Below are 14612 nucleotides of genomic sequence, written 5' to 3'. Positions count from 1 at the left end.
ACTAATTAAAACTTCATATATAACATTGTATATTTGGACAAAATTTATGAACTAGTTTAGTAATTATCCCCAAATCCAAAATGCGTTTGAGGGTAGTGATTTCATCCCAACTTAAAATTATGGAGACACCTTAAAAACTTAGACTTTGTACAAAAATTAAAACTCTGTTTGTCAAAATTTATGAACTAGTTTAGTAAAAAAAAATAAATAATTTAAACAATAATTTCTTAAAAAGATTACTTGTATTACTTGAAATAATTAGTCAGTTAAGAATATTTTAATTATCATCAATAAATCATGTCCAAATATTTTTTAATGAAGTGATTATTTTGAGAAAATATGTTTTGAATTATTTATTTTTCGCAATATAAAAAGGGGGGGGGAGTTTTCATACCAAACTTTCACTTAAAGCGTAAGAAGGCAAAGTTCACATATTTTAATAAAAGCGAAAACCAAGAACAGTGACAACCAAACAGTACATAAAACCACCGTCCGATGTCCCCACCTTGCATGTCGCAGCAGACGATCACATAGATAGTAAGCACGCACGCAGGCCTGCCACGCTGTGCGCCGGAGGCAGCTCCTACCTCCCCCGCCGCCGCCTCGCCGCCGCCTTCCGCCTCCTCCCGACCCTCTCGCCGCGACCCTCGCTCCGGCCGTCGGAAACCCGGGACTCCTCCCCCCGGAACGCGCGAGGGTTCCGGCGAGGGAGCGAGCTAGAAAGCGCGCACGCGGGGGGCGGCCGGCGAGGATTCCGGGTCCCCGGAGCTCGTCGAGGCGTCGCCAGCTCACGCGTCGTGCCCCGTGGTGGGGCTTTTTTTCTCGCGTCGGAGGAGGTGACGACCCTTCGCTGTCTTACGTTTTGTTGTGCCCGCTTCCGCGTCGCGTGTTTGTACGCACGTTGGGTCGCCCGTCTGTTGTTGCCTCATTGTTTAACGCTCATGCGTCGGGAATGTGCTTCGCGTGATTGCTTGCGCTGTTCGGACGTTCTTGACGCTTCCTAGAACCCGCCATTTTTCGTCTTCGCTTCGAAGTGACGTTCGGCTTCGGCTACGTGCCGGAGGCGTGTCCGATGTACCGTGATTGTTCCGTCGAATTCTTGTTTTTTTTTTTTTTTTTTTTTGGGTTTTTTTGGGGGGTTGTCCGGAATGAGAGTTCGGTAGTTTAAGACTCGAGTGGTCTTATGTTGGCCGCGCTTTAACATTCAAGAACTATGGAAAACGTCGTATTGTGTTCTGTTTATGATGTGTGAGGAAATTCTGAAGAGAGCTTATGAGCGCATTCAAGTTCGGGTTTGCCTGCAAACCGGAGATGTGAACGTTATATAGATAGCCGGTAGTCAATTTAACTGGAAACATGTCATAACCAATGTAGTCTGCCCCTTTGTATGAACGGACTCTGGTTCATTTAGTAACCAAAAGAGTTGGATTCTACTGGTTGCCGAATGAAAAGATTTGCCAGGCATCCCTTTGAACCCTGGTTCATATACTAAATTTGAACTTCATACTGTCTTCATGTTTCTCTGAGCAATTTGTTTATTGGCTTTCTTTAACTTGTTATGCAGTGCTAATTACAGGCATTGCACATTGCTTGGACTTGCATAAAGCTGAAATTGTGAAGGTGTATATGACAGCTTGAGACTAGACATTGCGGTGGCTTTGAGCATGGTGCCTCGTGGAGTATTTCGAAAAGTCCAGCTTCAGATGCCCAAATCACTTCTTGAAAAACAAGAATCTGGAGAAGAGAGAAGCTCGAATGCTTTAAGTACTGGTAAAAGTGGAACCAGTGTGTTGGATCAGGCGCAATCTGCTCTGGACGATACAGGCCTTTCCTCAATGTCCACCATCTGTCCGCCACCACTTAACCGGCAGTTTTGGAAATCTGGAAGCTACCATAATGAGCATAGTGCCAAAACCTCAATTCAAAGTATTAGGCTCCTAAGTCCTACTTGTGTATTTTGAGACTTCATTACAATCTCAATTGGACACAGCTGCTGACTAGACATTAGTGTCCCAGTGATTATTGAGACTTAATATGTTGACCTTGTAAATTGAAATTAGCTGATTCTCCTGTCCACATGCGCTGTAAATTGTAGATTCTTGTTATATTAACTGCATTTCTATCTTTTCTTTTACTACTTTTTTCACTCAACAGATGGAAGAAATTATCTCCATGTCCACCCTATGTTCCTTCATTCAAATGCCACTTCACATAAGTGGGTCTTTGGTGGTAGGTTGAACTTGATGGTTGTGAATTTTCTATCACAGGGATTCTATTTCTTGACAGAAACCACATCAAGCCCTTTTTTTCCAGTTTGGATTTACCAGCTTTTTTCTTTTGCAGCCATAGCTGAGTTGCTTGACAATGCAGTTGATGAGGTGATCTTCTGGCCAAAAGTTTTTTAAGTATTGTACTATTTTGTTTCAGGTGCTCCTCTGACGGTGATTGCTGATTATGAAACTATTATCGACCAAAATATAATATTTCTTTTCCTCCGCAAGTGTTGACTATCCTAGAATAGTTGTAGGCTTGTTCTGAAATACATTAAGAAAAATTTTAAAGCAAGGATGATGTGCCACAGGAAGACTTGAATAGTTATACCCATTTCAATTGGAATATCAACGAAAAGTTGATACAATAGTAGCTCTCAAACAGTGAATTCCATCTCATTTTCTTATTTATCAATTAACATTTAATAGTCTACTAGCTGGGTTCCACATATTTGAAGCAATGTGATATAATGTTCTTATTCATTGTTTTCCTGTAAGGACAGATCCAAAATGGGGCCAAATTTGTTATCGTAGACAAAACCTTAAATCCAAGGGATGGTAGCCCAGCATTGCTAATACAAGGTCTTTACCACCTTCAACTTCTTTAGTATGCATATTTAATTGGATGTTATTTTGGAGTCTCTGTCATTATATTTTTTAAATAGGAAACACACTTAGATTCATGTCTTCCTAAAATCTGACTCATTGCAACTAGATGATGGTGGTGGGATGGACCCTGAAGCACTGAGGCAGTGTATGAGTTTTGGATTTTCAGATAAAAAAGAGAAATCAGCCATCGGACAATGTACACCTTCTCTGCTCACTTTGTAAGTACATTCAAGTTTTATTGGCGCTCTTTCTATGTTCACACGCAAAACTCATCTTTCAGATGGAAATGGCTTCAAAACCAGCACCATGAGACTTGGTACAGATGTCATTGTCTTCAGCCGTCATGTGGAAGATAGGTTGGCTTCCCTAACATTATCGCTTGGAAGTTTAGGCTTGATCTCTAGTTTCAGCAGATGTTATATAATGTTGTTCGCTTCAGTGAAACTTGTACTTCTTTAATTAGATTTTATGTGAGATGAAATAAGTTTAGAAGAATGGAAAGATTGGGAGCTTATTTGACTGGATGTTCTCTTTTACTCTCCTGGTTTGATCTTTAAGGCTGAAAGCTAGTGATGATTGCACTTGTATGAGTAGATGTTTAATCAATTTTTTGCTTATTTGAAATATTGCTCCCCTCCTTCCTTATGAAGTTCAGTTTGATCATGTTCAGGAATTTTTCTTAGAAAAAGGCTCGACTTAAAAAATTGATGTCTTCCTAAAGATTCTGTCTAGTCACCAACAACATATATAATCATTTCAGACTATGCGTTAGACTATTATGTAACTAACTTGTGTCATCATCAGGGTTTTGACTCAGAGCATCGGCCTGTTGTCATATACATTCTTGATGCAAACAGGGCAGGACAGGATTGTGGTTCCAATGGTAACCTTGGATGCTTCAATTTATTCCATTGTTGCTTTACATACTCTTTTTATGAAGAGCTACTGTTGAGAAAGCAATATCTCTTTTATGTTGTTATCTCTATGATTTAATGCTGATGACGCATTGGCTGTCTGACTGGTTAAATGTGACATACACAGTTATGGATTTCGTTTGAGTAGTTTGTAATGCGAACATGCACATTCGCAGGCCAACTTGTTGTTTTAGGATTTTACCCTAGTGAAAGTGGTCTGATATTGGCATTAGGTAGAGCAATCTACTAAAGTCTATGTAAAGAGACAGGCATGTCTCCTGGTGTTCGAGTAAATGGAGTGAGGTCAGATTGGACCTCACTTCCTTGCAACTTAAATTTATGGTTGGATATTCCTTTAATGAGATATCAAAGCGTTTGCTTTTCTAGTTTTTGTGTTGGCGTGTTATCTTTTGAAAGCCTTTTATACTAGGTTTCATGTGTTTGCATTCTATTGGTCTTCTCTTACCTGGTGAAAGTTTTCCTTTCCGTAGGTTTTAATGCAGATGATATTGCTCTCTTATTTTTCGCACACTCTTTTTCCCTTATAGCTTCTCTGTCTTGTTCTTGGGGCATTTTTGAGATTTTCATTTTTTTGGTTTTGCTTTTCTTTTTTTTGGGGAGAGGGGGGGGTCATATCAAGCATCATTATATGTTCTTGATTTTGATATTACTGAACTGCCCCTTTCCTGAATGCTTGATTAGCACGTCTTTGTTTAACATTCACTTCTAGATCCTGTTACTTTCAGGTTGACTATGAGTTAAATGGAAGCACTGGGACTCTAGAGATGTCTCGTCGCTTTGATAGAGAACATTTCATGGCAAATCTTTCCTTATTGTTGCAGTGGTCTCCATACTCAAATGAGGCAGATCTTGTCCAGCAAGCATGTTCCTTCTCGGTTTTTTCTTCCCATCTCTTGTAGTCAATTAATTTTTCTTGACAAGTCCTCCATCTGTTATATGCAAATCTATTGCAAGTACAAGTCTTGCATCTTTTATTTTATTTTCTCTTTCTGATTATATTGCTTTATCATCTTCACGGATTTGATTTATCAAGTCTTTATTGTCACACTTGTTGGATTGAGCATGCTCATAAATCCATGCTGCGAGTTTTGTGATGGGGGCCTAGTGTACATGGGCGTAACGTGAAAGTGACAAATTCTGTTGGCTTTTGTGGAAGATCAAGAGTATGATTATGCTTGCTGTGTTTATGGATGAGGAATTTTTTTTTTTCCTTCTTTTAGTGCAATCCTGGTTATTTTACTAATGAGCATCTGCAGTTTGTTTATATGATACTTTGGCAGTTAAGTTGCTCTGCTCTGGTTCATTAGCTTTCTGATTTGAACAATCATCATGGCTATGTGACAATGTGTGCAATTCTGGAAAAGTTTAACTGCTAGTTGTCAAGCAGTCTGCTGACCTGGCTATCTTGGGATTGGTATAGACCATCTAAGAGAGAAGTTGCTGGAGACATTCTCTTTCTTCATAATTCATTGTAGTTCTTAAGTAACATTGTACTGTTGCTGGCATCTTATTGTGTTCAAAGTCTTGAATAAATGATTCCATCATTCTTATGGCAGTTTGATGACATCGGATCCCATGGTACCAAAATTATCATTTATAATTTGTGGTTCAATGATGATGGTGAAATGGAGTTAGACTTTGATGCCGATCCACAGGTTTTAAGCTTCCTATCCGTTTTTCTTCCTCATGCTATTCTTTCTCTTCTTATCCTCCATAAAATTGACTTTTGAATTTCTAATTGAAGGACATCCGTATTAGTGGAGATATTAGAAAAGTCGAAACACTTCCTGCCTTGAAATCAGTGAACGAGCAGCATATAGCTAATCGACTCCACTATTCTCTTCGTGTAAGTTGTATTATTATAGTCAGAGAAATGATTAAGTTTCAATTTTTCTATTTTGACAAGTCTTATCTTTGTGGCGCAACAGGTGTATTTGTCCATTTTGTACTTGCAAATGCCTGAAAGTTTTAAAATAGTGCTCTGTGGTCAGAATGTGGAGCATCATAATATTGCAGATGATCTCAAGTATATTGAATATATATTATACAGACCTCAAAGTGCTGGATTCGTGGAGGTTATTTTGAATATTGCATTTCTTTCTTACCTACTGTCTCCATTGTTAGCAACTGTTATTTAGTTTGACATAGCACAATTATGTTATCGATCTTGTCTTGTCTAATTGAATTTTTAAGGCATTATTGGTGTGGTGGTGTTTTATTTATTTATTTTATAAATAAGGATAACTAATAGCTTCATTAACTAATATCAACTCTAAAGCAATGAATCAGGCCTGGTAGCGATGGTGTTAGGATTATGAATACTTTATATTTCTGGATGTTAATAGCTGTCTCATCCTGGATTAAATGTAATAAATCCCTGAAGGTGTATTGGAGTTCTATGATTTTAGAATTTGTGTTAATGGGTTGGTGTTTTCTGTTAGGTGTTGGGGGGCCACTGACATTGTGGGGGCCACTGACATTGTGGAATATTCATCAGTCGAAACTTTCATTTTGCATTGCGAATCTCTCTCTCTCTGGCATGCGTGATCTGCAAGGCGCATCTAATATGGAAGCATGCATTGTTATGCTTGGATTGTTAGAAAATAGACATGCTTGTCTGATTGACATCTCTCCATTTATTCCACCTCTGTTAAAGACGAATTGTGCTGCAAATACTTAAATGCTGTTCATGGGGTATTCATGCAGGGTGAGGTTGTGACTACTGTAGGGTTTTTAAAGGAAGCTCCGAATTTGAACATCCACGGGTTTAATGTGTATTACAAAAATCGACTGATACTGGTAACAAAATCTTCTCTGGTACCTTCAGTGTTGGGTCAATTATTATCTTTTAATGCTTTATTGTCTAGATAGGCATCTCTGCTTGTGCCATAATTGGCTAGATGATTCCATCTGTTATTAGGGTTTCAAGCAGTTTTTGAAATGTTATTAGCTTCAAGCAGTTGTTGGAGTGCTATTAATTTAATAGGGAGGCAACTGTGGGAAGCCACTGTAAAAGTTAAAAAATAGAAAGTGAAACAAACAACAAAGATTGGCAAAATGAATAATATCAATATTCTTTCTTCTGACTTCATGAATTTGTATTCTCTTTTCAGCCATTTTGGAGGGTCGTGAACTATTCAACAAATCTCAGGGGTAGAGGTGTTGCTGGTGAGAAGTATCTTCGATCTTTGTTCACTGCATGTCTTGGGATAAAGTGCTGTCACCTCATCCTAATCCACATTGTTTTTGAAGGTGTTCTGGAAGCAAATTTTATTGAACCAACTCATAACAAGCAAGATTTTGAGAGAACTTCCCTTTTTCAGAAGCTGGAAGTTCGGTTGAAAGAAATGACGTTGGAATACTGGTAGGCTACTTGTTATCCTGGTGGAATTTGTTGTGCTATAGAATTGGGACTTTTCAGTTTATATATGCAACATTTTTGTTGGTTCTGCTTTGTTTCTTCTCATCTTTCTCCATTTGTCATTCAGTTTTGTGGTTCTTGTGAGCTGTATATGTCCCTCTGCTACTTTATGCTATGATTGGAGAATTGCTTATAATTTGCCTTCCATGAGGAGCTGCCCCCTAATAGTCTCAAGTAGTCTTTTTTGCTCTTTACATCTTGAGTTGCCAGCTGTAGCAGTTTTGGTGCCCCCTTTCCTAACCTTTTATTTTTATGTCCGTCTAAGTAGCTTTATATGCACTCTTCAATACTTTGATTCCGTTGTGTATCTATTACCTCTATATAGTTGAGTGGTCCCTAAATGATTGTTTCTGAGCTTCACACCTATACATAAACTAAAGGTGCTATGGTTCAACGAAGCTTCCAGGTTCCACCATGACAATTCTGCTGGATAGGAATTATCATTTAACTGAGTCCTCGTCCCTTCATCGGCTCATTTATGTTTTCGCGAAAATTTGGCTGGATCTTCTTGACTTAACCATATTTAGATGAGCTGATCGATGGCTATACCATCATGGCAATTCCCGACTCTTTAGAGATTTTGTTTGTCACATTTGATGACTTTCCTCAGACCCAGCCATTGTGACACTATTGCACCATGAAATCTTTTTTTGTCATCCCTTCTCCAATTTACCATTTAAAGGTAAAGGCTCATGGATGTTGTGTGTCTGATTCACACTTATCTGATCTTCTTGTGCATATCTAACTTCAGGGACTATCATTGTGGACTGATTGGGTATCAGGTCAGTAAGAAGGTTCGAGCATCGGTATATGCAAAGAATTCATCTCATTCCGTTCCTCATGGTGGTCATGAAAAGCCCATTCTATTGGGACAGAGTCTACCTCTTACAACATCTGAAGCATTTGGTGTAGCATTCAGAGATGAGTCTAAGCAAGGTGAACTTTTGAAGATGAGCTACTGGTGACTTGTACTTTGTAATTTTCTAAAGCAGAGGACTCAATGACTACAGGGTCTGGTATGAAGCGAAAGGCAGTCAAGCTAACAGAAACTGAAAGGGCAAATATGCAGACAACAGGGGAAGGTGGCTTTAACGGCAATTGGGAAATCGAGGAGATACAGGTCTATCTACAAGTTGTATTTCAAATTGTGGTTGGCTTTGTGCATTGACTTCTTCAATACATGTGTTACAGCCTGTTAATATTCCTGACAACCGGTTAAAAGATGAGGAGGCTGCAAAGATAGTGCAAGAACACAAGAAGCTACTAGCAAAGTGAGTGGCTGCCTCACAGTTTTGATTTTCAAGTGATTGAATTGTGTAGCTATGAAGCACCTGGATACACTGAAGCATCGTGAGTTGGTTTATGGTGTCCGTGAGTTCCATTGTTTCCTTGCTAGGTCTCAGCATCATCTATCTACTTCTTCGCACCAATATACTGTTTGCTCTTCCTTTTTCCTCTGTTGGAGGGTGATGATTACCCTTACCTTATTATGCAAAAGATAATTCGTGAAACGCTAAACTTGACATTTTGTGCGTCGTTATTTGATCATATACAATCAATAAGCTTCATCTCAAACAGTATTTACCCACTAAGTTAGGCCAGGTACATTACTCCTTTTATGTCAATGCTCTATGTTTTGTACGTGGACCATGCACTAGAACATTTGTAAGCTTCTTGTGATTACTTTCAGATGCGTGGAATATGAGAAGAGCGAGAAGGAGCTTAGCGACAAGGTTTTTCAACGATTCTTGATTCCAGTCTCTTCTCATCCCAGTTGATGATATTATGCCCTTCTGAAAAAATTCGCTGTTTTTGGTGGTGCAGTTGGCTTGGCTCACAAGTGAACTAGGAGAAGCTCAGCGCGAGTATTCTCGACTCCTGGGTGAAGCTCGATCTCTGGGCCCAATCAAGAATGAAAACAATGTAAATATCTGGTCTCGGTAAAAAAAGCTCTTAGGGTTTATCCAATTGAGTTTTTGGTGGTATTTGTTGCTCAGTCAGGCTATCCAGAATTCTCAAGCACCGCGGGCCTGATTGCGGAGAGTGAAACCTTAGCACCCTCTCAGATCTCTTAGGATACATCATCAGTTTCTATCCGATTCTTGGCTAAATGTGACCGAGAAGATCATACTTGTGAACGAGTATAGTTTAGCAAATAGTCGACACTTCAATGATAGAGGAAAGAATGATTCAACCACAGTGGATTTGCCGAAGCGTTCCGCAAGCCTCCGCCGCAATGAATGTAGCAGGTAGATTTAAATCTAGTTAAAATTGTCTATATCTATAACTAGATACTCAAATTTCAGGTTGTGTGTTGACCATGGAATTTTGGTTAATTAACTCAGTTGACTAGCCCTTTTACATTTGACAAGCTGTGTTCTAATGATTCCTAGAAAACCCAACCTGAAGTTGGATTTGACGACACATCATTGGGGAGATGTCTGTCCAGGCTGCTATTTGTTGAGTTGAAGAGTATGCTATGATTTACTTGCAGTTGACTTGGGTAGCAATGGGGAAATTTTGACACCAAGGCACAATTTGGTTCAGTAAAAAACTATATTATACAAGGATCCCATTATTCTAAAGCTCTATTTGTTTAAAATAAACGATTTGGGAAAAAGGTTCTTAAAAATGATGATTTGTATCACTTATAAGTATGAATGAATGGAAAATATCATCGTCGTTTATAGAAGTTTATAGAAATATTTAGACATTAGACACAAATTATTATCAGTAATGAAATGTTTTTTAATTGATTAAGCGATTATTTTTAGAAAAATGTTTAGTAACAAATGTAACCTAACTATCTTGCCAAATTTTATTTGTCTCTTCTAAAAATGCACACAAAACTCGTGGTTTACGGGTTTAGTGATGTCACTTTAGTTTTAAACGTTTTAATGATGTCAATTTAGTCATAAATTTTTTGATATTGTGTTAATCTAATTATTCTAGCTAATTTTAACTAGATATTGTTAACATGGATGCTAATCGTGTCACATAGGCCGAACATAGGTTTGTCGGCGCTAACATGAATAATTTTTAATAATATTTTAATAATTTTTAATAATTATTTATTATTATTTCTTTTATTTTTCTTTTATTTTTCTTTTCTCTATATGTTTTTCCTCTCTTGCCTTGCCTTCTTCCTCTAGTTGGACCTTGACTACCAGCTAGAGGCAAGGGTCAATAAGGGACCTCGCCGGCCATTGGTGAGGCTCGCCTAACCTCTCATGAACTCATTAGGCATTGTGAGAGTAAGGTTGAGCGGTTTTAGGTTCTGTGCAGGTTACTTGGAACCTGCAACCTACCAATTAGAATAGATTTCTCATTTTTTGGTGGAATCTAAATTTATCATGCATATTTTAGAATCTTAGAACATAAAACCTACTCTATTATAGGTTTTATGGCCGGTTCTAAGGTCTACTCAAGTTTCATTTATATCATTAATTAAATAATTGTAATAAATTAAAACATTTAATAACTATTACTTGTTGATATAATTCACTGAGCATAAAGATAAGCATAAAGTCATACGAAAAATATAAATATTAATAAAGTAAAAGTCTTGGTCATAAAATAAAAGCCTAAACTAGTACTTTTAGATTATATACTTATCATGAAACGGTGTGGAATATTGCAAGATCGCGCGAAGATATGAACAAAAAATACATATAATTAAACTTGTTTTAGATTCTAAGTTCCAGGTGTCTTCAAATTGAAGAACCTGGAATCTATCCCTCAATATAGGTTATTTATTTTATGGAATCTGGAATCTATCCTATGAGATCTATAGGTTCTCATCAATCCAATTATTAGATTTCAGGTTTTACTCTAAAATCATGCTCAACCCCAAGTGAGGGTAGTCTTGAGCGGGTTGGCAAGTCCTCACCTCACTAGATTTGGTGAGGCTCGACCCTTGCCAACCTAGCGTGAGGCTATCCTTGTGGCTTATGGCGAGGATTCGAGCCTTGCCGAGGGCTAGGTGATGCACAACCTCGTTAGTGGCCAATGACGCTCGCCAAAGGTTAGTGAGGTTGATCTTGTCGACCCTTGCCTTTAGCCAATCGCCAATCAGCTAGAGGAAGCTAGAGGAAGAAGAAAGGGAAGGAGGAATAAAAAAGGAAAGAAAAAAAAGGAAAAAGGAAAAGAAATGAAACTAAAAAAAGTCAAAAACGATATTAGAGTATTATTGAAAGTTGTCAACGTCAATGCTAATTGTGGCATGTAAGCCTATCGGTGTTTACATAAGCAAAATCTGGCCAAAATTAGTATGAATGATTGAATTAGCACCAAATTGAAATGTTTGAGACTAAATTAGTGTCATTAAAGATTTATGACTAAATTGGCACTAATGTAATAAGTTTAAGACTTTTCTAATACTTTTTCGAGTGACTTTCTTTAATTGACAAAACTTGTGGTTATAAGAGAGGAGAAAAAGAACATGTTTGAAACATGTGACATATATCAATGACCATGTGAAAGAACATATAGGACTTATTTACAAATTCATTTAAGTTTGTGCCTTCTAAAGGCATTTTAGATATTTTCTTATATGGTCTCTCTAGGAACTATCATAATATTCAATTAATCTAGTGGCACTTTTGTAATTATAATCAATGCTCACGGAATATATGTAGTTCAATTTGCGATCGATCTAATATCGAAATTATAAATTGGTAATCATGCCTTATGCATTGTACTATATGTAGCGCATAAGACCTATATTTGAGATGTTTAACTTTAATTTTAGCATGAAATTTTAATTTCATATAACACAATAATTACTAACATGACAAATAGAAGTAAAATTTGTAATGTCACTTGATACCGAAGTTTTTCTCTAAAACCCCACATAACTAAGAAAATTGGCATTTTCATAATAATATTTCCTTGGAAAAGTGATTAAAAAAAATCAAAATCAAATGACCTAGTAACATATTATTCCATAAGTATGTTTAGAGTCGCTTTTACTTTCCCTTTTCAAATCCAATAACTTACATAATATGGATATTTTTCTCTCTTTTCAGGGCTAGAACTATTACCTAGAGGGGTTGAATAGGTTGAATATACATAATTTAAAGAAAATTGGAACTAATATTGCAATAAGACAGCATTTGGTGATAAGGTGTGTGATGCTCAAATCATAATGGTGTGCAATAATTTATCATAAGAAATAAATAAGAGTTTAAATGATAGACAAATGTACACAACAAGTTTGTAATGATTCGGCTTTGATAAGCCCATGTCTACTCTCTTATGTTGATAGCCTGTTAGCTGGATTCATTAGATGAATCTATCAGAACTGAGTATTCTTGATTCAAGTAAATGTGACCTCATCTTCTAAGAGATTATAGCTTTGAGCTCACAAAGATGAATTTGGAAGTACAAGAATTTCTTTGAACGTTGGAATTAAAAGTTTTGGAAAATTCTCTTCGTTTCTTCGGTTTCACGAACTTCGTTTGAACTCCTCATTATCCAAACTGACTGGTGGACATAGTCTCAGAGAATCGTGCATTCAATCAACCTGTTCGACTTAAATGTTGCTAGAAGATTTGATTGCTTCAAGACTTGCTGAGAATGAAGTCTCCCTTTGATAATGTCGCCTATATAGCAAATCAGGTTTCCATAAATTGTGTCCTTCGTATAGAAAGAAAATTTTGTGTTCCAATTGATTTATCCAAATACTCCATGTTGAAGAGATTATGATGGTCAACTTTCCTTTCAAGTCAATATATATAAGGCAAGGAATTTGTACCAATCCACAAGCTGTGTTTCACGAAGGTTCTATGTCTAAAAGATATCCTTATATCGTTGATTATGAATATTAAGGATATGATCTTTACATTGGGAGATCTATGAAGGAGAATGTGGTCCTCACGTGAATAGACACCTCCTAGCTAAAAAGATCATGAGGCTAAGTTAACCATGGAAGCCGAGTATATTCAACACGTGCGTTGTCATCATTAATGTCAAGTTTATGGAGATAAGATCAATGCTCCTATTAATGGATCACATTGAATATCTATGGCCCTTCTCGGGATTGACATCATTGGGCCAATTAATCTGAACGCATCAAATGGACACTGCTACCATAAACTACTTTGGTCATGCAAATAACCATTGAGATTATGCATCAGTAGGTGTGTCACTCTTAGAGATTATCAGGCCTGTAAGATCAAAAATGGCACTGATTTGTCTTCAAACAATTCGGCCATGTAGATCCAAAATTCAAGGGAAAATTCCAAATAAGGACCTAAAGTGGATCAATTTTCTCAAATAAGAATTCGAAATGAATTTTGTGTCAAATATTTACATAAAGTAGACCTATTGTCTCAAATAAAGACCCGAAATGGTTGAATCAATTCTAAATAAAGACTTGAACTTGTAGGTTAGCTAAATATTCGCTAGCTATCAAGTATGTAACATTTTTTACTATTGGAATTTGGACAATTTTGTTCAAAAAAAACAATCTAGGGAAAATTAACAAATCTTAAAATAGAAACAAAAAATCCTGGGTTTTCTACAGTCTCTTCATTCCTTATATCCATCCTTCGCAAAGTTGAAAACTCAAATTCTTTGCTGGTTGAGGCACGAATTCAAAAACAAGAAGAAAATCAGATGCTTCTTTGTTTGTTTGTGGAGACCCAAATTCTCCAAATTCTCCGCTAGTCGAGTAAGGCAAGGAGCGATGAGAATCGAGTCATGATGATGATCGGGCAGCGATTTGGTTGAGGAGCAGTGAAGGAGAAGAAAGAATAAAACATAAACATGTAAATGAATAACCTAAACTTAATTAATTTAGATTTTTCCCTTTTTTCCAATCACAAATTTCAGACAAAATTGCCTCTATTTTAATCATTGGAAAATATCTGTCGGCGAGTTAAGGTCCTCAATAGAGATTACCTTGATCATTTCAGGTCTTTATTTGATACAAAATTCACTGCGAGCCTTTATTTGAAACAATGGATTCACTTTGGATCCGTTACTTTGAATCCTTATTTGAGAAAATAGATTCACTTCAGGCCTTTATTTAGAATTTTCCTAAAATTCAATGGCTTAAAAGCTTACTCTCTCTGGGAACCTAAAAAGTAATATTTGATTATATATCCCAGAATTTCCATATGAAAAAACTTATTATTAGAAACAAAAGTCAATTGAGAAAAGTTTTGTCAATCTTCATAATCGCCCAGAAGCTTTTCCACAACATTTTAAGGTACAATACTCGAAATATTCCAAGCTATATTTATGGATGTATAAATTCACACACACACACACATGTATATTTTTACAGTTTTAAAATTCAACAAGAAATCTTTCTTTGTTTTTCCCTCATGTCTATAGTCTATACAAAGAACAGCTATAACTAACAACGGACTG

The 14612-nt window shown here is 36.9% G+C and overlaps 1 protein-coding gene across 1 annotated transcript; it reads left to right on the top strand.

The window, feature by feature from the left end:
* Positions 1-529: 529 nt before the first annotated feature.
* LOC104417925 (protein MICRORCHIDIA 6) lies at positions 530-9432 on the top strand. The gene is made up of 21 exons (XM_039306466.1): positions 530-836; positions 1565-1926; positions 2155-2229; positions 2344-2378; positions 2774-2852; positions 2986-3075; positions 3160-3235; positions 3684-3762; positions 4540-4674; positions 5371-5469; positions 5559-5660; positions 5743-5889; positions 6521-6613; positions 6928-6982; positions 7067-7178; positions 7987-8171; positions 8246-8355; positions 8427-8506; positions 8926-8968; positions 9060-9158; positions 9233-9432. Exons 2-21 carry the CDS (start codon positions 1665-1667, stop codon positions 9308-9310), a joined length of 2034 nt encoding a protein of 677 aa, XP_039162400.1. The 5' UTR covers positions 530-836; positions 1565-1664; the 3' UTR covers positions 9311-9432.
* The last annotated feature ends 5180 nt before the right edge of the window (positions 9433-14612 follow it).

Source organism: Eucalyptus grandis, chromosome 2 (assembly GCF_016545825.1).
Source record: "Eucalyptus grandis isolate ANBG69807.140 chromosome 2, ASM1654582v1, whole genome shotgun sequence".
NCBI lineage: Eukaryota > Viridiplantae > Streptophyta > Magnoliopsida > Myrtales > Myrtaceae > Eucalyptus > Eucalyptus grandis.
Note: the sequence above shows the minus strand (reverse complement) of the source record. Positions and strands in the feature narration are given on the sequence as shown.